Source organism: Bacillus rossius, chromosome 17 (assembly GCF_032445375.1).
Source record: "Bacillus rossius redtenbacheri isolate Brsri chromosome 17, Brsri_v3, whole genome shotgun sequence".
Classification (NCBI taxonomy): domain Eukaryota; kingdom Metazoa; phylum Arthropoda; class Insecta; order Phasmatodea; family Bacillidae; genus Bacillus; species Bacillus rossius.
In genome coordinates this window covers 12,066,480-12,091,616 of record NC_086344.1, presented here as the reverse complement: position 1 = coordinate 12,091,616, position 25,137 = coordinate 12,066,480, and the positions used below count along the sequence as shown (strand labels likewise).

Below are 25,137 nucleotides of genomic sequence, written 5' to 3'. Positions count from 1 at the left end.
GCACCGAGCCGTCGGCCGTGAGCCACCAGCGATCTGCCCTGTCGAGTTGTCTGCAGACGTGACCACACAACCGGAGTTCCAAGTTGTCTGCAGACGTGACCGCACAACCGGAGTTCCAAGTTGTCTGCAGACGTGACCGCACAACCGGAGTTTCAAGTTGTCTGCAGACGTGACCGCACAACCGGAGTTCCAAGTTGTCTGCAGACGTGACCGCACAACCGGAGTTTCAAGTTGTCTGCAGACGTGACCACACAACCGGAGTTTCAAGTTGTCTGCAGACGTGACTAACATAGCACACACTGTATGCCTTACCCAGCTCCGAGAACACAGAACACCAGCTCTCACAAAGTGACCATGAAACCATCCATGTTAACTACTAATATAGCAATTGAAGTACAGCACACATAAACACACATACTTGTATGTAAATGGCTACAGAATTTGCATTAAAACACATGCATTTGATTTTACAAGAAATTACTTCTTTAGAAAAAGTAGATGTAGGATAATTATTGGTTTATGACTGTACGGTACCGAAATATTGTCATAAAAAAGAAATTCCAGATGCAAACCTACGAACAGTAAACAACATAAAAAAATGTATAAAAAATTTAACAATATTGTGTTATGTGCTTATCTTTCAGAAGCACTTAAAAAGCCAGTGTAAGCTACGTAAAAAAAAATCACTGTACTGAAAGTGTAACCATTGTAGTTATTTAATCTTTTGATGACAGGGGATGATAAGAACCACCACTCAACATGCAGATGACTTCTGAGAGAGCAGATAACAGTCCTTTAAGAACTGACTTAGCAATCAGAAACTGTAAAACCTTCACACTAGTTTATAATCATTTCTCTCTATTCTGAAGTGTGTGATGACTTTAATTCCTCTCGCAGCCAAGCATTTTCAGTTAGTTTAAGGGGGTGCCTCCCATTTCAGGTCATGATTTTATATTTATATTAACCACTGATCAACTTTTAGACTTTTCCAATTGTTTAACTTTCACAAAATGAAAAATATAAACCGCACATACTTTTTGCATAATTAGCTGCCAAAGTTACATTTTTAACATTTTTGGGTTGTAAAAATAAGGATAATTTAATTTATTGCAGAATTTTAACTTTTTAGGTTTAGCTGCAATGCCACTGGCTACTTCATGATACGGTTTGCACTTCTATCACAAAAACTCATTTCATGTTTCTTGGCCGTCAAAATCGAAACAAATTTGAGAATTTCGAAATGCCAGGTAAAAATGAATTAATATTTTCTGAACGAAATTCAAAACCATTTCTTGAAGTTGCCAGTGGCATTGCAGTTAAACCTGAAAAAAATTTCAGTTCTGCAACAAAATTAAATTCTCTTTTATTTGTACTAACCCAAAAACGTTAGAAATGTAACTTTGGCAGCTAATCATGCATAAAGGATGGGGTTTTATATATTTTTCATTTCATGGAAGTTAAACAATTGGAAAAGTCTACAAGTTTATTTGTAAATGTGAAATGGGAGGCACCCCTTAAAGAAAAGTTTCTAGAACGTTCTCGAACATTCTAACTAGATAATAAGAGTTTTGGACATTTTGGAACTTTCTAGATGAAGCCAGAAATTTGTAGAACTTACTCAAACATTCTATATCGATTATAATAGTTTGCACTCATTCTAGAATTTTCTAGATCGTTCCAGATATTTCTAGAACTTTCTAGAACATTCCAGATCAATTATAACCGTTTTACACATTTTGGAACTTTCTAGACCATTCAAGAAATTTTTGAGATTTTTTCAGAAGTCCTCATGCGTTAGAAAATGACAGAAATATACGTTTTAACATTTTCGCCACCCACCGCGACCAAACTCCCTTACTACCCACATGGAGACCAACGGGAAGTTGATTGGGGGTTGGTGGTGATTGAGAAAACTGTGTATTTACATACTAACAAAGCATTTTTTATATATATTAGATTTAGATTACTGTAAATATGACATGTTGACCAGTGGCGTAGCCAGTATTTGTGTATGGGGAGGTGTTAGGAAGCATGCCCCCCCCCCCGTATTAAAGCGGGGTGTCCGGGGGTCCTCCCCCGGGAAAATTTGGATTTTGAGGTGTAAAATGGTGCTATTTTAGCAGTTTTCGGTACTTAAATTTAAATATTGTAATGGTAAAAATTTTATTAATTTTTAATATGAAATTTGTTTGAGTGATGAATAATAAATTTAATTAAAGATTTGGTGCTGAGGGAGGGGGGGGGGGTTGAACCCCTAACCCCCCCCCCTCATGGCTACGCCCCTGGTGGAAGTTAAACAATTGAAAAAGTCTACAAGTTTATAATATGAGATGTTGACGTGAAGCGGGAGGCAACGAGTGAAGAGTGAAGAGTGAATGCCCACCTGCTCGCACTGGTCCAGGTCTATCTTGCCCTTGAGCTTGCGGCAGTTGTGGTCGGTGTAGTACTCCAGGCAGTACTGCCCCGGCAGCTCGCCCGAGTGGCGCAGCACGAACCACCGCTTGCGCCAGCGCTGAAACCACACGCCGGAGCCCTGTCACCGGGCAGTCCCGACTGCCCTCACGTCCACTCCTCTCCAGGGGGCTCCAGGCCGGGGCAACCCGGGCAACCCACAGCAGGGTTTCATTCTTTTCCCTCTTTTTTTAATGTAAAAAAAATTATGGACATGGTAGAAGGAAGAATTAAATTGTTAATAGCAAATTAATTAAGGTGCCAACCAATACATACCCTTCCATTTTAATTGAGTTTCAATGATTTCACACTATAAAAAGTTATATTTCCTTATATAATGACGTACAGGGACGTAACTAGAGTGGGGACAGACCAGGCTTGTGCCAAGCGGAGGCAAGCTTGGCTCCAGAAGGGGGGCGGTGGGGGCGATAGCCCCTCCCCAAACCAATTTTATTGATTAGTGTACATTTATGTTTACTTAAATATTTAATTTCATATGTTAAACTTTTATCTCATCGAAACTGGCATGGAGCTACTAAGGTTCTATATTTGAAACCTGTAATTTGTAAATAATATTCCAAGGCCAATGTCTGACCACTTTAATTTTTTGCAACTACGACCTTTCTTTGTGCGATAGCCCCTCCCGAAAAGTCATCCTGAAGCCGCCATTGGAGGGGGGGGGGGGGTCGCTAAATTGACAGAGTAATTTTTACTACCATAAATATACTTGAATAACATAGTGTAAAAGCACAAAAAAATGTTGGGACATATAATACTGATATTTAAATATACAAACATACATATCGTGAAATATTTAAAAATTGGTATTTTTCACGTACTTGCGATGTATTAAAAAATTAAATGCAAATAAATCTATTTATTTACTATCTAAGCTGAATCAAAAAAAAAATTTGGAATAGAGGCATTAATATGTGGTGGCAATACGAGGTATTGTCGGGAAAGGTTTACGTTCGGTTGGTTTGAAAAAAAATAAAAATATGGGGGCGTCAAGATGAGTCTAGTTATGGCCCTGATGACGTAATTTCACCGGAATTCGATCGTCAGAATCCATAAACTAAACCAGTGTGTGATTAATTAAACAGGATGAGGATATTGAATATTTTTTTTGATATACTAGAATATCGTCGTCGAAATTTTAAGTTTAAAATTGGCTTAAAAAACTTGTCCTAGTGAGGGCCCCCGAACACACACCCCGTTTATCTCAGGGGTTACTTTCATATCTGTCTCCCCTCTCCCGGCTGATAAGACCCTTCTCAGAAGCATTGCCAACAGCGCAGGCCCACAAGAGTCCAGGTCCGCCACTGCTGAAACTACAGTAAAAGGTTTTCAACCAAGCGTTCCATGGTGCGTCATCCTGAAATCCGGCAAAAATCAGAAACCCGCTGATGGTTGCTTGCTTCAGGGCGGATACCGACGGTTCGCACATGGGGCGTATCTGCGACAGTGAGGCGGGATGCTCTGGTGTCGTTTCTGGACAACCATGAGGCTAGAGTGGTGACGGAAAGACTTATTTTCACAGACGAGACGGCCAAACGCCCGATCGTGCATCTTCGGGGTTATTTTTTTTTGTTCATTGTAACTCCTGATAACTAATGGTCAATTAGGTTAGGTTAGCTACATTATAAATACTTTAAAACATTGTGGACGGTTGATTTGGTTAGGATAGCTACATTAAAGATACTGTGAAATCACGTAAAAGGTTCCCTAGCCCTGGATAGCTAAATAATAAAAAGTTATTTGCTAAGGAACCATAAAATGATTTTACAGTATTTTTAATGTAGCTATACTTACCTAATATAACCAACCATACACAATGTTTTAAAGTATTTATAATGTAGCTAACCTATCCTAATCGACCGCAAAATTTAATCCCACACCGGTTTATACAATGAGATAGAACAAGCGAGCATGAACTTCGGGGAACGTCGGGTGTGGCTCTCTCGTCTGTGAAATGATGGCTTCCCGAGTGGTGACCGTATCACTGCACTGCGGGGGGAACGAAGATGAAACTGCGATAAGTCTCTCGAGTGCTTTCAACAATCTCTACCAGATGTTTTCATGCCTACAGATTATCCTGAAAACACACGTTTTATGGTCATTTTTTCCACTCTTCTTAAGAGTACAGTTTGAAAATCGGAATACGGAAACATATCCACTCATCCACCCTCAGCCTAGTCTTAAAATCTTTCCGCAAACAGACCCGACCCGGATAATCTTCAGTGATTTAAACGCACCCCCCCCCCCCCAAAGCTTTGCACACCGATTGTACGTTGCGGGAAAGGCGGGGGACAATGTCCGATCAGGGTTTGTCTCCGGTTTTATTTCCTGTTATCTAGCGGGCAGCATTCGTAACAATCTTCTGAACAAGAGCTATGAATCACGGACGCAACGTGATATCGGGAACTTTTTTTTTTGACGTGATAACGTCTAATAAATCGATGAACGCCGGCTGCACGCACGAAAAAGGATGACTCATTGTCGCGTTACGCTCATTGTACGCTTGCGCCGCATCTATCTCTCTTCCACTCGATTGGACCAACCATCGATTTGACTTTTTCGAGGCACATTAAACTTGAAACACTCCCATTCGTTTCCTACTTTTCCTATCATCGTCCTATCCTTAACAGAATAACACAGATTGGAACAAGTTAAATAGCAAACATGTATAAAAGTTATAGTTAAAATAATCTGTTCGTTAAAGTAATAAACATATTTGAATTAATGAGTGCAAATAAAAGTAAATTTATCAATTAAATTGTAGATTTCATTTCACTCCTTCTTTGTATCCATACAAAATAGTGATAATTCAATAAAAATGATTCAATTTTATTCATAAAAGTATGCAATCATTTCACCAATGTTTTGTTATGACGTCGTCACGTTAAACTATCTTCCGTAAACCGACTTTACAGACAACCAATTTTCTAAAAAAAAAAAAAAAAAAGAACGTAGTCTGGAATCACTGTAAAAGAACATTCATTCTGGTTCAGTCCACGGGGACTCCCGTGTGGGCTCAAGAGCGACTTTGTGGCGTTCGCATAACCGCGATAAGTAATATTGTGTAGGATTCAGCCATACTTCAATGGAGAAACATGCTTCACTTAATTAAATCCATTTTTTCTCTCGCAATTTTACACTTGTTTCTTGCGGGGGGAGGGGGGGGAAATAAAGTGATATTTGCCAAGGGACCCCTCCCCCCCCCCCACCATTAGACTGGGTGAGATTAGTCTCGAACCCCTCCCCACTCTAAACGCCTCATGTAACTTACGGACGCCCTCGTGACTTTGAACCAACAAAACTGTAAGGCTACAAAAACTGAAGATAAGTGACGAAATGTTTTCAATAATTAAATAAAGTTTATTAATAGGTAAAATAATAAAGTACTTTTTTTTATAAAATGAAGTTAATAAAAATTAGGTTTATACTGCTCCCCCCCCCCCCCCGGCCGCAAAAAAAAAACCGTCTTCGAGTACTGAGGCGCACAAATTGATTATCGAGCAGTTTTAACGTGGCCTATATTTCCAACACGTCTATTTAAACCAACTGACATGTAACAAAATAATTTATAGTTGACTTCCGACCGAGCAAACTGCCGGTCGACAATGGAGCCAACTCACTAATAGTTTGGCAACTATGCATGTGAGGCAAACTGACAACAGAACACCCGAGAGATAGTGACTGAATCAGGGTTCAGAGTCCTGCTGGCATCGAGATCATTAAGGGGGTGCCTCCCACTTCAGGTCAAGATTTGATATTTTAAGTATGTAATTACAGATAAACTTGTAGACTTTTTCAATTGTTAACTTTCACGAGAGGAAAAATATATACAGCGCATACTTTTTGCACAATTAACAGTCAAAGTTACATTTATAACGTTTTTGGGTTGTACAAATAAGGAGAATTTAATTTATTGCAAAACTGAAACTTTTTTAGGTTTAATTGCAGTGCCACTGGCTACTTCAAGAAATCGTTTGGATTTCTTTCAGAAAATATTAATTAATTTCACCTGGCATTTCAAAATTCTCAAATTTGTTACGATTTTGACAGCCAAGAAACATGAAACGAGTTCTTGTGATGGAAATGCAAACCGTATCATGAAGTAACGACGAACGGAGTAGGTTCATGCATTTAAGGTCCAGACGCGTGTCATAACTCTTGTAGCCTCGTCCGTGTTTCGTGTATTAGCTGCCGGCACGCCAATCACAACAACAAACACGTTCTGACTGGTTCGGCCAAACAGGGCAAAAGGCAAAAGTCGGAAGGATGAGATGAGATAAGATACAACTGGAGGGACACGATAAAATACCTTCGGATACAATTTGCAGCAAACAATGTGATAACGATGACTGAGTCAGTGGTATGTAAATTCATAGTTAAGAAGTGCACATGGGGGACGCACCACAACGCCGAAATGCCAAATTGACCACAACGCCGACAGCTAGAAAACTGCTGTGTACCACAACGCCGAAAAATTTAGGTGCGGTGAGGGGGCCACAGGAGCAAAATGAAAAACAACTGAATGAATTTGTGCGTGTTTCTTAAATGTATCTTAACGCCGAAATACCACAACCTAACCTAACCTAGGCTAGCCTAACCTAGCCTAACCTAACCTTTGTGGCAGTCCTGCAATGACATTTTACGGCGTTACTGTATTTCGGCGTTGTGGTACACAGCAGTTTTCTAGCTGTCGGCGTTGTGGTCAATTTGGCATTCGGCGTTATGGTTTTCGGCGTTGTGGTGCGTCCCCTCCGTAACCTCTCCCAGCTGTCCAGGCTAGTGAACAAGAGCTGTATCGCCGCTCACTGCGTACAGGCAGAGACCGGATAAATTCGCGCATTCTTTTCGTGTTAAGCTAAAATTCATACAATTATACCTTCGTCATGCTTCTGCTATTGGTTCACTATTTAACTGGAGAGTCTGTGCGCCAATTAAGAGACCCCTCGATCAAAGATGCATCCAATCATGAGATACCCAGTTGAGACTGCTCACAAGTCAAGCAGCCAATGAACCAGAGTGACGTTTGTCCGAGTTTCCACAGGGTCGCGGAGTCTATCCTAGAGGTAATACAAAACGCGAATTTTCCCAGTCCCTGCGTACCGTGGCGTAGCCAGGATTTGTGTATGGGGGGGTGTTAAGAAGCATGGCCACCCCCCCCCGTATTAAAGCGGGGGGTCCGGGGGTCCTCCCCCGGGGAAAATTTGGATTTTAATGTGTAAAATAGTGCTATTTTAGCACTTTTCGGTACTTAAATTTAAATATTGTAATGGTAATTTTTTTTTATTAATTTTAATATTAAATTTTGTTTGATTGATGAATAAGAAATTAATTAAATATTTGTTGCTAAGGGGGAGGGAGGGAGTTTGAACCCCTAAACCTCCCCCCCCCCTGGCTCCGCCACTGCCTGCGTACAGGGAACCCTCCAGGCTTGCTCCGGGAGAGAGGAGCGCCACAGCCTAGTACAGGGCCGACAGACGGTACCTCGGCGGGGAAACACTCCAGTGACACCGGCAGGTCTCAACTGCTCGCTCCGGCTGAAACCAACCGTCAGCGCCGCTGCCAGGCACTCGGGAGGTCTGTACCTCTACGGGGGCGCGGGATACTACCACAATGGCCTCATGGGAACAGAGGGGGAAAAAATTGTCATAATGTAAAACATGCGTTTTTTTTTTTTTTTTTTGTATTAAGTTATCTCCTTGGCGGCGCCAAACTAATTTAATCGATGCGAAAATACTTAATGCTGTTTTGTAATAAACCGTCATGTAATAAATAAAGGAGTAGGAGGTGCAAAAACTCATTTTATTACACACCGCAAAATTAGTGGCTACCTAAGTAGGGTGAATTTTCGCCGGTTGTGTTTGCCTGGCAATAGCTTGTACATTACTTCTCCTAATAAATTAATGTAGTTATGTCAGCAATGTATTATGGAAACTACCATCTAGCGGACGGGCCCATAACTACTTCAAAAAAAACTAGGTCTCAGTCTCGGTAATTGGAGTTTCTCCCCCCGTGGTCGGAACCCTCCAGACAAGGTTCCAACCGCACCTGCTGTTGCCCGAAGATCCACCCCAGCCGAGGTCCTGTATGAGCTTCCCGCATACACCTGCGCGGGGGAAGCCTTCATCTCACAGACGAGAGAGCCACGCCCGAAGTTCATGCTCGCTTTTTTACCCCCCCCCCCCCCCGTTCTATCTCATTGTATAAACCGGCGTGGCATTAAATTTTGCGGTCGATTAGGATAGGTTAGCTACATTATAAATACTTTAAAACATTGTGGACGGTTGGTTATGTTAGGTAAGTATAGCTACATTAAAAATACTGTAAAATCATTTCATGGTTGCTTAGCAAATAACTTTTTAATATGTAGCTATCCAGCGCTAGGAAACCGTTTACACGATTTCACAGTATCTTTAATGTAGCTATCCTAACTCAAATCAACCGTCCACGATGTTTTTAAAGTATTTATAATGTAGCTAACCTAACCTTTTACAATGAACAAAAAAAAAACCGAAGATGCAAGATGGGACATTTGGCTCTCTCGTCTGTGAAAAGAAGGCTTCCCAACCGGAGTTCGGGGGCTCACCGATACGTCATCTACTGGTACGGTGCTTGTTTCTCGACCCCCGCATGGTAGACTCTTTTCAACTCTGTCTACAGATCCATCCTTCTGTTTCCCGCAAACCGACCTGCAAGCGCAATGCACGACCTTTGCACCCCGCACGAATGAGCCCCAATGGCGGCTTCAGGATGACTTTTCGGGAGGGGGCTACCGCACGAAGAAAGGTCGTAGTTGCAAAAAAAAAAAGTGAAAGTGGTCAGATATTGGCCTTGGAATATTATTTACAAATTACAGGTTTCAAATACAGAACCTTGGTAGCTCCATGCAACTTTCGATGAGATAAAAGTTTAACATGTGAAATTAAATACATATTTAAGTAAACATAAACATACACTAAGCAATGAAATTGGTCTCGGGAGGGGCTATCACCCCCCCCCCACCTCCCCCCTTCTGGAGCCGCGCTTGATGAGCCCAGGGTATTCCCCTGTGTCTACGCAGGTTTTACCTGGGCCCAACGTATATAGTTTTTTAGTCTAGGATAGTCAGCGAGGGGAATTAGTCATGGCTGGCTAATCCCCTCCTAGCACATGATGCATGCTACCTCTCCTGCATGGCTAACACCCTGCATGTTTAAAGCGTATGGCCTTCTGCTTGAGACGCACTTAGAGTCTCTCCCTACCCAGATCTCTCCCGCACACTCATAGCTTTGAGTTGGGTTAGGGTGAAAAAAAAAGGAAAAAAATTGTGCACTGCCCATACTTCGGCATGCATGCGTGCAGTAAGCAGTCCTCCGTGAGACATGTTTGCGACATGGAACCAGTTTCACAGTCGCTTCTTACATCCAGAAGGTAAAGGGAGGGGGGGGGGATGCTAGAGCCACCAAGGGGACGCACCACAACTCCGAAATGCCAAATTGACCACAACGCCCACAGCTAGAAAACTGCTGTGTGCCACAACGTTGAAATACACTAACGCCGAAAAATGTCATTACAGGACTGCCACAAAGGTTAGGTTAGACTAGGTTAGGTTAGGCAATGATAGGCTAGGTTAAATTAGGTTAGGGAGGTTTGATTGTGGTATTTCGGCGTTAAGGTACATTTAAGAAACACACACAAATTCGTTCAGTTGTTATTTCGGCGTTGTGGTACACAGCAGTTTTCTAGCTGTCGGCGTTGTGGTCAATTTTGACATTCGGCGTTATGGTGACGACCCGGCCGGCAACAGCGGGCTGGCGGGCCTCGGGACTCCGGCAGGGGGCAGTGCCGCGGGAGGCGGGTTATTTCTGCGCCCTTCTCCCGGGAACTCCCGCCGGGACCATCTAGCCGACCCCACAGGCCTCCACTGCTGCCGCACTAGCCAGGCTCGGCTCGCGTCTACCACAGTGCCTTCAAACACGGTTTCAACAAGTGCTTTTTTTTTACATATGTGTATTTAATAATGTATTTTCAAATAAAATATCTTGATTTTTTTTTTCAACGAAAGGTTTAATTCCACTGTAATAACAGCAAAAGTTTGTTCATTAATGTTTCCTGTGATTCACAGGAACAATAAAATTATATACTAATCCAAATCTCATCATTTAAATTATCTGGATGAATTGTATATGATGCCAGCTAAATACTCCTCAAAATCTTTTTTAAAAAATACTAAAAAGTTAAAGTTAATATTCTGTAGGAAATCCGCGGGGAACACCCATTCCACTGAGAATCCTTTTCCTTTGGGGGAAATACCCTTTCTGTGGTTAAGTCCCAGTCAGATGTGTAGATTTGCTGGACTTCAGTTCTTTTTATGATATAAATTTCCTGGTTCAACATGAGTGGCAGAAAACGGGATGTTGTATGGCTTTCATTTGAACATGGCGAGAACTTAAACAACATAATAAAAAAACCTGGTTCAAACTAAAAAAAAACAGTTGTTTGATTTAAAAAAGACTTTTTTTTCCAACCCTGATAGTCGTCCGAGACATTACGGTTAGTGACATATCGAAAACAACCTGGAGTCAAAGCGCTTACATAAAACTGAACATTCCTAACAATTACAATAAATAGTGTGAAAACTCTTAACAACGCCCAAATACCGCGTACAAAATCAACGTTCCAATTTTTTTTTATTCACATATTTTTATTGGCTAATATATATCAAGTGACAACACGTAACACCATGGAAATTATTAGTGCTTTAAATCTGTACGAAGGAAAATGCTACGATAAGACGTTCCCTACTCAAGCAATCCCTACGTTAAGTGGATGTTACGATGATGAGAACCTATTTTGTGACTACCGACGTTAAGGATCGCCCAAACTTGAGCAATCCCTCGCTGAAGGCGTGTTCAGGAGAAGTTGGTGAAAACGGCCATATGACATGAACGCTGGTTCGGACCCTGGAAGAGATCGATTCATTCCTCGATTGGACTGTACCTTGTTTACGACTGCATCGACATCGTCAATATCTCCGCTATCGAAGTCAAGCAAAGCCAACTAATTGTGTAAATATTGGTGTGGTTATATTTGCGTATTTTTCTGTATTTCTTGGTCCGACCAGCAACCTTGCTTCTACGCTGGTGGCTGTGAAATAGTTGTGTGTCATTCAGGCATTAAACAAAATTTTTTCTACTCAGAAATTACTTGAGAAAAGAAGGTAGGAACTAGGAAGGAAGGTAGCCTATATGTATGACATCGACTAATAGAGTATGCTAGTTGGGCATCAATAACTACTACGCAATAAGCGCTGAGTTTGAGTAGTTTTATCACTGGAAGACGTGGGATCAATAAGAAGAGAACCAAGGAAATTATTAATTATCTTTAATGATTGTAATAGGGGAAAATGGAATCAAATTAAATTTCTGTGTGAGGAACTGAGGTAATAATACAGCCTACTTATACCCACATTCAGCAAATAACTCAGGAATGTTTTTAAAAAAATTTCACTTAATAATACAGTTGAGATGTTAACTTGCTGTACTATCTTACACACTTAAATTAATCCATGAATAATGCCTAGAGACCACACAATTCGAGGCATATTTTACTAACCGACTGCTCTTCAAACATCTGTGTGTATTTTTTCCCCCCTTGAAAGATTGGTAGAGATTCGTTATTTCCCAGTACATTTAACTACAAGGATACCTCAATTGTCATACACATGCCTACACTCAAGAATGGCAAACTGCTTATTGACTGGCCGCTTGTGTACGAAGCATTTCCGCTCCCTGACTATACCCATATGATAAATGTTAACAAATGATTCGAGGTCTTCTGAGGGGTGTCAGAAACAACAATGATGAGATCATGCCAAAGGAGGAGAGCTACAGGTGTTTGAAGGGCAGCCAGGAGACATGACATTGTATCGACTAATGTCCGACAGAGTCCAGACTAATTGTTTCCTGCCCCGAGGTGGAGCACACGGAGCTCAGTCCTGCGAGAGCTACAGCCTGCGTGTCGCGGCGACCTTTAGCACCCACGAGTGACGACCTCGAATCCTAGACGACCTCCAATCCAAGACGACCGACCTCCAATCCAAGACGACCGACCTCCAATCCAAGACGACCGACCTCCAATCCAAGACGACCGACCTCCAATCCAAGACGACCGACCTCCAATCCAAGACGACCGACCTCCAATCCAAGACGACCGACCTCCAATCCAAGACGACCGACCTCCAATCCAAGACGACCGACCTCCAATCCAAGACGACCGACCTCCAATCCAAGACGACCGACCTTCAATCCAAGACGACCGACCTCCAATCCAAGACGACCGACCTCCAATCCAAGACGACCGACCTCCAATCCAAGACGACCTCCAATCCAAGACGACCTCCAATCCTAGACGACCTCCAATCCAAGACGACCTCCCTCCAATCCAAGACGACCTCCCTCCAATCCAAGACGACCTCCAATCCTAGACGACCTCCAATCCAAGACGACCGACCTCCAATCCAAGACGACCGACCTCCAATCCAAGACGACCGACCTCCAATCCAAGACGACCGACCTCCAATCCAAGACGACCGACCTCCAATCCAAGACGACCGACCTCCAATCCAAGACGACCGACCTCCAATCCAAGACGACCGACCTCCAATCAAAGACGACCTCCAATCCTAGACGACCTCCAATCCTAGACGACCTCCAATCCAAGACGACCTCCCTCCAATCCAAGACGACCTCCCTCCAATCCAAGACGACCTCCCTCCAATCCAAGACGACCTCCCTCCAATCCAAGACGACCTCCCTCCAATCCAAGACGACCTCCAATCCTAGACGACCTCCAATCCTAGACGACCTCCAATCCTAGACGACCTCCAATCCAAGACGACCGACCTCCAATCCAAGACGACCGACCTCCAATCCAAGACGACCGACCTCCAATCCAAGACGACCGACCTCCAATCCAAGACGACCGACCTCCAATCCAAGACGACCTCCAATCCAAGACGACCTCCAATCCTAGACGACCTCCAATCCTAGACGACCTCCAATCCTAGACGACCTCCAATCCTAGACGACCTGCAATCCAAGACGACCGACCTCCAATCCAAGACGACCGACCTCCAATCCAAGACGACCGACCTGCAATCCAAGACGACCGACCTCCAATCCAAGACGACCGACCTCCAATCCAAGACGACCGACCTCCAATCCAAGACGACCGACCTCCAATCCAAGACGACCGACCTCCAATCCAAGACGACCGACCTCCAATCCAAGACGACCGACCTCCAATCCAAGACGACCGACCTCCAATCCAAGACGACCGACCTCCAATCCAAGACGACCGACCTCCAATCCAAGACGACCGACCTCCAATCCAAGACGACCGACCTCCAATCCAAGACGACCGACCTCCAATCCAAGACGACCGACCTCCAATCCAAGACGACCGACCTCCAATCCAAGACGACCGACCTCCAATCCAAGACGACCGACCTCCAATCCAAGACGACCGACCTCCAATCCAAGACGACCGACCTCCAATCCAAGACGACCTCCAATCCAAGACGACCTCCCTCCAATCCAAGACGACCTCCCTCCAATCCAAGACGACCTCCCTCCAATCCAAGACGACCTCCAATCCTAGACGACCTCCAATCCAAGACGACCTCCCTCCAATCCAAGACGACCTCCCTCCAATCCAAGACGACCTCCCTCCAATCCAAGACGACCTCCCTCCAATCCAAGACGACCTCCAATCCTAGACGACCTCCAATCCAAGACGACCGACCTCCAATCCAAGACGACCTCCAATCCTAGGCGACCTCCAATCCTAGACGACCTGCAATCCAAGACGACCGACCTCCAATCCAAGACGACCGACCTCCAATCCAAGACGACCGACCTCCAATCCAAGACGACCGACCTCCAATCCAAGACAACCGACCTCCAATCCAAGACGACCGACCTCCAATCCAAGACGACCGACCTCCAATCCAAGACGACCGACCTCCAATCCAAGACGACCGACCTCCAATCCAAGACGACCTCCAATCCTAGACGACCTCCAATCCAAGACGACCGACCTCCAATCCAAGACGACCGACCTCCAATCCAAGACGACCTCCAATCCAAGACGACCTAACGTCTACCATCAGACACCAAACAAAACAACCAAGACCATAAAATTTTAGGAGCTTAAGCCATTATAAGTCAGAAAAAAAAATATGAAAATATAGATTTATGATTTATTTTTTTAATCATGGTTTAAGAAGACCTGTCTAAACTCTGTAGAATACTGTGGATTATTCATTATCTTCCAACCCTCGTCACCGCTGAGACTTGCCCTCCTTCAGTTGTCGAACAAGTGATCACATCACTGTAATACTGCCTTAGGGCGCGGTTACACGGGACCCTGAACTACTTCAGGTGAACATGTTTAAGTAAACACGTTTACAAACGCGAAAGTGTACGGTTACACGGTAGTTGCTGAAAAGTGTGTTCAGCTCTAAAACCGATTGTCTACTGTCAACGAATGACTGTTGTTGATCTTCTCTATTTTGTATCCAGAAAACGCGGGATTTTCTCACTTGTTTACACAGTATTATAAGCAGAAATGGAATGTGTTTTCATATTGCTCAATATTTTTTTTATAAATCGGGAATTCAAACAACATGCACAGTAAAAATTCTTAAACTTATTTTTTATTATTTTTTGAGCGAGAGTACGTATCTCAGTTTTAAGAAAATTAAGGTCAGGATCTATTAAAAAAATTATATATATAATTACCTGTTGATTTTTTTTGTTGCATTCGGTAAAATATTACTCAAACTTGTGCCAGGAACACTTTCCATCTTGAATTTCTGCAAAGGACTGTTTATATTCTAAACAGCCAATCAGAGGCTAATGTAGAAGATATGTCGATCTGAACTACTTTGCCAACCTGTTTAAGTTAAATGGGAAATGGCCTCGAACGAAACATGTTCAGACTGTGTGTAACCGCACTCAACAGCTGAACATGTTCACCTGAAGTAGTTCAGACTCCTGTGTAACCGCGCCCTTAGTCTCCTTCCAAGTGGAGACATTCAGGCGTGTTGAACAGCAGAACTGTAAAGCTGGCAGCTGTATCAACAATGCTTGCAGTATCTAGTGTAAAATACCGTGATGGAACTTCATGAATAACTCTGACATACAGTTTCACAGAAATTACCTATGATAGCATAAGGAAACATAACTTTTCCTCATGTGGCACTTCATGCATTCAGACTGCAGATAATTCTCTTAACAGATTTTTCCTTGTTTAACTCAAGTGAGAAATAAGCCAGTTTTTATCAAATGTGTGACCATGTCAGTTATCTGAATAACAACTCATAGCAATAAAAACTCTATTTTATCACTAAAATCATTATTCATAGCCTGTATTGAATGCACCTCAGATCTGAAAATACTCACATTACCTTGAATTTTTATATTATACTGTTTATTGTATGTTAAAAGTAATCTACAAACTTTAATTTTAAGAAATAATGTACATAACTATAAAACCAGAAATAGATATTTAATTGATGTCAGTTATAAACTACTATGTAAATCATATATGAGTTTTGAAAATGTAAGTGTAAGTTTTTTTAATAGATTACCCTTGTGTGCAAGGACAGTATCTTTTGATAAGTATAAACAAATCTTAGAACAATGGCTCATATCCAATCCTTTATACTCACTAGACGAATGGAACAATTTAAATTTTAATGAATTAAGTTTGTGTAAAGTTATATTATTGTTAAGATGTTTTCCTTTAAACTTAAAAATGTGTATTTATATATTATTATTATGTATTTCCAATGACAATGTCTATTGCACCCTGTCTTATGACAATAAATATCCTATCCTATCTATCCTAGAAATAAAAAGATATGATTTTACACCTAAATGGTTTTCGTCAAAATTGTTGTAAAAAATAACTAAGTCTTGTGCTACAAATAACCAAATTATTTTTATTCTGATCATGACACATAATTTACTTGCTATACGGCCCAATATAAAAGATTGTGTTGATTAGTATTTAATTTTTTGTCATTACTATTGTGTGAGGACTTTTCATTTCAAATTATTCAGATTATCTATCTTCCAATCTATGTTCAGTCTCAAATCTTCTAAACAGATCTAAATATCATCTAACAGCTGTAAAACTACACGCAAACATTCCTAGTTACGGGAACTTGCGTACCTTTCACAGTTTGGACATAATGTTTAGTAAATATCAGTCAAGAAACGATTGATTAATTGTTACATTTGTGATTGGGCTTTCGCCCTGCGGCAAGGAGTAACCCCCCCCCCCCCCCCTCGCCCTTTTTACACAACCAATTTCTGAAGCCTCTTCCTTTAGTCCTTTCCTCTTCTCACATCCAGTATCGTTCCTTCAATCCTATTCCACTCCCTTCCCGTCCTCACCAGGAATACTTGCCTTCCTCTTTTGTGTGCTACAACTACAATATGCAAGATAAACATTTGAATTACCTACAGGAAAATCACTTAAAATAAAAGTAATGAAAAGATGAAAAGAAATAACTAACTCATCCAGTGAGAAAACATTTTATGTTTACACAGTCTGAAATAAGAAAAAAAAAACTAATAACCTTAGTTCAGCATGATTATCCCTCACTTATTTCAAAATTATTGGCAAATGACTCTCAGAGAAAAACTTTCTTTTGGAAAATTACATTTGATGAAATATAAGGCAGAATTATTTTTCTGTGGCATGATCATGGAAGGATATGTTGAATACATAACACACGTTTACTTATATGTAGTAAGTCACTGTGAAGATAAGTTATTTAATTATTCTTTATACGTCATGGTATACAAAATATTTTTAAAAAAATCTGATTATTTTTTTTTGCTTTTTTTTTTTTTTTTGGTGCACTCCTCTCCTATATAATTACTCCATTTTATTTTCATGTGTATGCTTTTCTGGGAATATTTAACATGCAGGGGGTAGTTAAAATGTTTATCCCAAAAAATTTAAAAAAAATTATGAATTTAATGTAAAAAAAATAGAGCAGAGACTCATTTACAAAATGGAAAAGACATAAAATATATCCTTAAGCAGTAACTACAGGTTAATATGCCTGATCATAACTGATATTTCGCACCCACTTAAAGAACAAGTAATTTTGCCATAGAACCATGTTAAATAGTTGTATGCTTGGAAAAATGAAATAAATTACCTACCTACAATTTTTAAATGAAAACTTACAGTTTTCTTCAACAGTATTTGAAAGTCTAGTTGCAATGAGAAATTAAATGATATCTCTGTATTAACGAATTGCTGTAATTTGAGACTTATGCAGATTTGCTGTAAAACAATAAATAAAATTATGAAGAGAGCATTTTTGAGTTGCTGGAATTGGACCATTCCATTAAAAATGAGCCTGATAAGAAAAAAATTATTTTTAAAATATATTTATTTTATATATAATTTCATTACCAAAACATATTAAAGTTCAATATTAAAAAAAAAATTCATGAGAAAAATTATACTTGAAGTTTCAGTGGGTATCAATTTCCTGATTATGTACCTTAATTTTGTTCATTTAGGTTTGCATTACTTTTTAAAGATAAACAAAAATTGTGGTTATTTTTGTTGGTATATTATTAAAGTGAAAAACTTAGTCTACACGTTGGGCTTGTAAAATATTAAATAGGTAAGTAATTTCAATTTTATTTTTATTATTGAATGGGGTGCTGTTTAAGTGCCCCACCTGAGACAGCAAAAGGTAGAAAAGTTTATTTTGTGATAAAAAATATATAATTATATAAGTTATGTTTGTTTTATTGTGGGAGTATGTATCAGAGTATAATACACCTATCAATAAAAAACATGCAGTTAGTTAAATTAAAAACCATTAAATTTTTATAATTCTTTGTCTGTCCCACCCATGACAGTTTTCCACTTAATTTATTAGGTTACTAACCTAAAGTGTTCTTATGAGTTCTAGGTTACGCATATGTTCATTTCAATATATCATCAAGATAGACTAGTATTAGGCCTAACTTTCATTTACTTATTTATTATAATTAAACAGATTTTTTTTCATTAATGGGGGAGACTGCATCTGCAGAACGTATGAGAAACCTGTGTGAAGAAATAAAGATAAAAACAAAAGTGAAAGCTTCAAAGAAAAGAAGGGGGCCAAAGATAGGAAGAGGCGAGAAAAGATGAAGTTGGTAAAGAATTTGTCTGCAAAATCACTTTTGGAATACAGATGTAAAGAAACTGAGTGGAAAAAAAAGTACAGACAAACGATAAACGAAAAAGAATCCAGGCCAACTGGCAACACTAATATTCCAGAGATTGGATCATTTAAATGCCCACAATCTCTAGAAAAGGCTGTTACCGAAGATAAAAGAGCATTTCCAGTCAGCACACAGAACAGAACAGCCATGTTATTGACAAATATCTACATTATTTACCAGAAGCCACTACTCTAATTAATGTTCAACTTCATAACAGACTTTATGACTAAAAAACATTACATAAAATTTATTTCTACATTTAGAACATAATAAATGTAAATAGAGATTGAACTTAACAAGCAGAAACTATAAGCTAAAAAATAGAAAAAAAACTGTCTTTTAAATGATCTTATTGTTAATAAATATGTAAAAAAAAGTAAATCGTACTATTTTTTTGTAAATATTTATGTTTTCGTACAAACAAAAGTACTTATTTGCACGATAAACGAAGTTTACTTGTTTATTGTGAATGCTATGTGATACTTAGGTGTGTATGTGTATGATGTGTTAGGTTATTCCATAGAAACATCCATGCTAGCTGCCATGGAAGCCTGGCTGGCAGCTATGTTAGAAGCTTCTAGCGCAGCCCATACGAAACCACCCATCGTGTGATACAAGCATAAGATAACATTGTGATACCATCATGTATCCAAGTTTATCCCTTGATCCTGATGGCATGATCACTGTAAACATTCATCCTGTGTGGTACATGATGCTCGCTGTTTTAATGCAGTACATCAAAATATCCTGGCCAAACAGAAACTGGAATATTACACTCCAACAAAATGATATCAAGTCTTGTGGAAATTGTTTTCATTTGTATGAACCCTAAAATCATAATTCTTTGTTACATCAAGTTTTCATCATGTCCATGATCTTTCGACGTACTAAATCATCACACGTCATGTACTACAGAACCACATTGTGTACAGGATCAGGACTCAGGCTCTCAGGATATTCTTGGATAAGTCATACAAAAACTTTACTTTAATTTTTATTTTATTTTTACAATTGTACGATGGCATTAAGCTATAAGCACCATGTTTCCATTTTAAAAGGCAGAATACATTATTTCTGCATTTAATTTTGCATTCCTGTACTATTATGAATTTTTTATAACCAACAGTTATTTTCCTTATAATTACACTAACAATTACAGCACTATTAATTTTTTAGGAGGCTAAAACCAAACTAAATAAACAAATGAATGGGGTTAAGTTTATGTCATTTGTAGCAAGGCTGGTGATCTATAGTTTCATGTCGTTTAAGTACTTATCGCTATAACCATTCATGTGTTAGTACTATGTTGATTTTGCCTCTGGCTTAATCTACACAACTATGCCTTCCAGAGCACACCCATCTACTTGCAGCATTTATGTAAATAATTAATTTAACGAATGGTAGGTTAAGTGTATGTACACACTGAAAATCAAATACATTTAAAGTGAAAAATTTCAGTTTGGAAAAATACTCACAGCTCTCCAGATTGGCTTTGAGGGGGGTGACTTCGTCAGCCAACCAGCGTGAACAATTTCTAGACTATTGTTCGACATTGTCACTTCTACTAACGCAGTAACAAATACAACTATTTTTAACACTACATAGCAGTCGAGTGTTAACAAATAGAGTCGCACATTATCGAAACTAATTGTTACGTCTGACAGCCATCATGTGCACAACTTCTCATTTTCACGTAACTCGTATCACAACATTGCGAGCAGAAACAAATCCAAACTCACTGCTTCTAACAACCACAGAACAGCAGCTGTGCAGTAGACAACACTCGCTTTCCATTGGTTCCACGAATTGTTATGAACTATACAGTGGTAGCCTTCATCGAAATATAAATAATATCTTAATATATAGAAAGATGTCTAATAATCAAAACTCAAACTAAACCCCTCCACAAATTTAATTAATTAAACTTTGATTAGTACTACTTTTTAATATCTACCTACACTGTTAGTTTCCGGTACAAATGTATTAATACATATCTGCTTTTATGATAGCCAAACTTTTTATTTTATTTTGGAATGCTTTTCTTCCAAAAAAAAATATTATTATGAAGTAGTCATGTTTTATATTGACGCAGGGGTCTTTCCGACAGAGTGGTAGAGAAATGGCGGGCGTCATTCGGTCACTTTGCTAATGACATGCTGGTTGTTTGCTGGCACCAGAACTGTGAAAGAGCAGCCTCCGCTCAGAGGTGGGAGTTGACTGTTTGGCCCAGAGTGGAAGACCGCGTGTGCACTAGTATCGGTAAACTCTGTGGCAGAAACTTACTGGACTTTTATTTGGTCCCAGTGTTGTGGGATCGTGGACATGACACTCCGACAACCAGCTTATTCATTATAATACTAGACAGTTAGTAGGATAGGCTTATGTATGTACAATACAAACACTGTCCACACATCGAAGTACTTATATGACAGGTCAAGGGTCGCTAGAAATTTACCACTAAAACAACAGGGTAGGGGTAAAGGAAGCACACATTGACACCCTGGCAAGGCATCTAGCGATGAGCACTGACATCAAATCTTTGCTTTGCAGGATGCTTGATGCAGTACAGTAAATGCGCAGTTTAGGCATTGCCATGAATGTGGTGCGCTATCTAGCATTGCTACCCACAATTAATTTGTTGGAGGAAAAATTACACATTCCATTGGCACTGTTCACATCTACCCTTCTAAATACTGACCTGTCTGATGGGTGGTTGTCCTGGCTATTGTCATCTTGGCGCTTTGGTAGTCGTCGGGAGCGATGGGCGTGTAGCTCGCCAGGTAGCCGGCCTCTGGAGCGTGACATCTGGCCGTGGTCACTTCGGTCAAGCTCAGCCTGCAGGAGTGAACAATATGGGCAATAAGGTGGCGATGGGCATCACGATACCCAGCATGGCAGCATCCTTCATCGCAGTGGCACATGCATCCTTCATCGCAGTGGTAGTTGATGTAGTTTGGCATTCCTGGATGGTCTTTCGTTCGTGGCTTTGGTTTGCTTCGCTCGTGTTGATTTCATTGCCATTCTTGATCGATGCCACATGTTGAACCAGGTCAGGGATGTTTTGGATGTTGTAGCACACTTTATCACAATAATCTGCATCGATTATCTGGTCTTGGTAATGTTCCGCAATTCAGTCTGTGGTTTGCTGGGTTGAAGCATCGCTTACAGGGTGTATTGATGCCAGCTTTTAGAATGCTTACACCACACACATGTCTGCTGTGTTTTCCTTTGCACAGTCAGTTACAGGAAAAGTACTAGTGGAGTTTTCATCATGAGGCCCGAAAGTGGTGTCGCGATGCCTGGTGACAGGACTTGTACTGCATCATCTGTCACCTGACTGCTATTTCTCTTCAGCACCTCTAGGTTGCACACTGGCGGCGAAGCAAACCTTGGTGGAGGCAGAAGCACAAGGATCTGGGGTGACATCGCAGGACTCGAAGGTTGCTGGGTGGTTTCTATGGACTGTGTCGTTGTGATGACACCAGATATACATTATCACCAACAAAGGTGGTGGCATGATGTCCCAAGTTTGTTTATCAGCAGCTGGCAGTGTGACTACCTTCAAGGACATCAGTGTCTCACGGCGAGCATCCAAGATGAGTCGTGGTGATGTAGTGTGCCATACTGGCGATATGGGTTTCTGTACAGATGATGACACTGGGATCTCTGGCTTCAATATGTTGTACAGTTGGGTGAATTGTTGGATGTGCATCGGTGACACTGTTTTCCGATCGAAGAACAAAAGTAAGGAGGGCAACTGCTGTATTTGGACGGGTGTTGGTGATGGTGGCATCCTATACAATAAGAGAGGATGATGGCTGTATCGGGACTGTAGGTGATACGTCTTTATAAGTGGCAGAAGATGTGGATAGGAACTGACTGGGAGCACTGAGTATAATAGATGGTCCATGGATTGGAAGCAGCGTCCAGGAGAGCGGAGGTTTGCAAGGCAGCAGTGACTGGCTGCGGTTGTCAACGACACCTCCGTTGTGCCACACCATACATTTAATGCCATACTCGTTGCTCATTCTTACTGTGTGCACCAGTCCATTCAGTCGGGAGGCCAGAACTTGGTGCACCCCTCGCATGGGGCTCTGTCCGCACTTCGCTGGGACATAGCGACCCTGTGCCACACACTGTAATGCCGTAAACATCATTGTAGTAACAATGACCACATTAATATGGTCGAAAATCTGTCGGTCATTGGTTTTCTTTCCAGGGAAACGTAAATTTTATGCCGTTGCTCAGTCCAGGTCATAGAGACCACTCCTCGCAACACTACCACCAGATCCCTCGGGATGATGTCATGACTTGTGGCTGGTGTACCGTCTTGTCAATCTCTAGATCACATCTTGCTGGTTCAGAACTATGGGACTCACGTAGCCGCACCATCTACAGACTATCACACAACACATCTCTCGTGCGCCGATGAAGAAGGCCACCCGTGTTTATTTGTGTCACATCACATGCACATCAACATCGAGACACGTGGCACATTGTTCATCAACAAAGGGCCAAGTGTGACCGACGCGACACTTCGATGTAGAAAGTTGGAGGGGGAAGTTCGGCCGTGAGACCTTGTGGTGCTCTTTGCCATCTTGAGGAGGGGAAGGCTTGACATGAGGGGGAAGTACTGATGAGATGTAGCGATGGGGGGAGGGGAAGCCCATGACAGCATGAAATTTTCGATGTATGTGATTGGACACAACAGCAGCTAACATTATCAGTAAATAAATATGGTTTTGCAGTGATAGGATCCTGGAGAAGGGTTAGTAGGTGGAAGGGAAGGTGGCTTGGTGTTGTCACTTGACAAGAAGCTGCCGTCGGCTGCGGTCTCGTGTTCGAGTCCGGGCGCGAGTTCTAGCGGGTTGGCTGGTCTGGTTAACGTTTTATGTTCCGGGAGGGCGCCAGGCTAGCTCGGTGTCTAACCAATGGGGGTTCGTGGTTCGTTGCCCCAGCGTGGTCCGCTAGAACCGTCGGCGGTATTGCTTGGGAATTTACGTTAAAGAAGAATGCGTGGGATTGCCGTAGTAGCGACGTGCCTTTATTCAAGGGATTGACGTCACACCATACAATTACTGAGCACAGACATGCCCCTGAGGGCTACTTGTCCGTTGCGGGGTGCAGGCCGGTACATGTTCAATGTTTCGTGGCACTGGTTTCTCGGGTAACAGTATGCAGGCCAAGTACACTTGATGCAAGAGAGGCGCGCACAGATGACGTGGTGCAAAGTTACATTAACAAAGTACACTTAATGAAAATTAGGCGCGCACAAATGACGTGGCGCAAAGTTACGTTAACAAAGTACACTTAATGAAAATTAGGCGCGCACAAATGACGTGGTGCAAAGTTACGTTAACAAAGTACACTTAATGAAAATTAGGCGCGCACAATTGACGTGGCACACAGAGTTTGTGGGTGACTGGAGTCGGCCAGTCCCGTAAGCGATTGTTTCTACGCGGGTGCCGTGCCCACTGGGGTGGTACACGCACCGCCACTAAACTTGGCGAAGTTTCCCTTGCGGGTTTGTGGTCAGCGCGAAGGCACGTGGCCTTAAGAAAGTTCTGTGGTTTGCGGGAGACGGCCCGTGCCGTATGCTGAAGAACGACCCTGCGCACCAGGTGTGGTGCGGGGCGTCTTTACGTTTACGCGGTCGGATTAGGTCCTGAACCGTAAAAAACGGACCGGGCACGCACGGAGAGGTGAATAGAAAAAGGTTTGGTTTATGCTAAATGACTATATTTACCGGACGTTACTTGCGATGAAGACAATGGTTGTGGTCTCTCCGTGGGACGTAGGTCCGTCCCGGTCCGCGAGTCGAGTTTAACTGCGGAACTGGCATGGCGTCCGGTGGCGCGTCGGCCCCTGCCGCGCCAAGCTTGACCTCATTACGTTAACAACTAAATGACTGCGTCTGGAAGAGACTTTAAGGTCGCAAAATTCGTAATTAATTGTTTGAGGGGGAATGGGTGTGGTTCGTCTCTAGTCCACTCGGATTTAGTGTGCTTTATAATAATAATGTCTGGTTTGGCCGTTCGGCTCGGTGGCTCGCTCGACTCGGGTGGGCCACGGCCAGGGGTGCGTTCCGTTAGCGGGAGAGTATACTGGCGGTTGCAGGTCGGGCTTAGGGATGGTCGTCGGTCGGACGACGTCAAAGCAAAAGCGGCTTAGGAGGTTAGTTAACTCACTTGACCCGGCCTGCGTACTCATGCTTTCCAACAATTACTGCACTGTTCCATTGCCGCAGTAACTTCTCCAGCTAGCGATTGATGTCGATCACACTGTCGGGCACCAAATGAGGCAGGCCCGTCTCCGTCAGAGAGGTAGAGATGTGGCAGATGTAGCCTGGTCTCTTTGTTGATGATGGGATGGTTGTTTGCCA

The 25,137-nt window shown here is 41.7% G+C and overlaps 1 protein-coding gene across 1 annotated transcript in view; it reads right to left on the bottom strand.

Moving 5' to 3' along the window:
* The window catches only part of LOC134540843 (GRB2-associated-binding protein 2), a 77,977-nt gene extending 57,463 nt beyond the window's left edge, over positions 1–20,514 (bottom strand). The window contains exons 1-2 of the mRNA XM_063383830.1: positions 20,231–20,514; positions 2,384–2,512 (exon numbers count right to left, since the gene is read on the bottom strand). Coding sequence (XP_063239900.1) covers positions 2,384–2,512; positions 20,231–20,308 — 207 coding nt within the window. The 5' untranslated portion in view covers positions 20,309–20,514. The remainder of the gene's footprint in view (positions 1–2,383; positions 2,513–20,230) is intronic.
* Between the last annotated feature and the right edge of the window lie 4,623 nt (positions 20,515–25,137).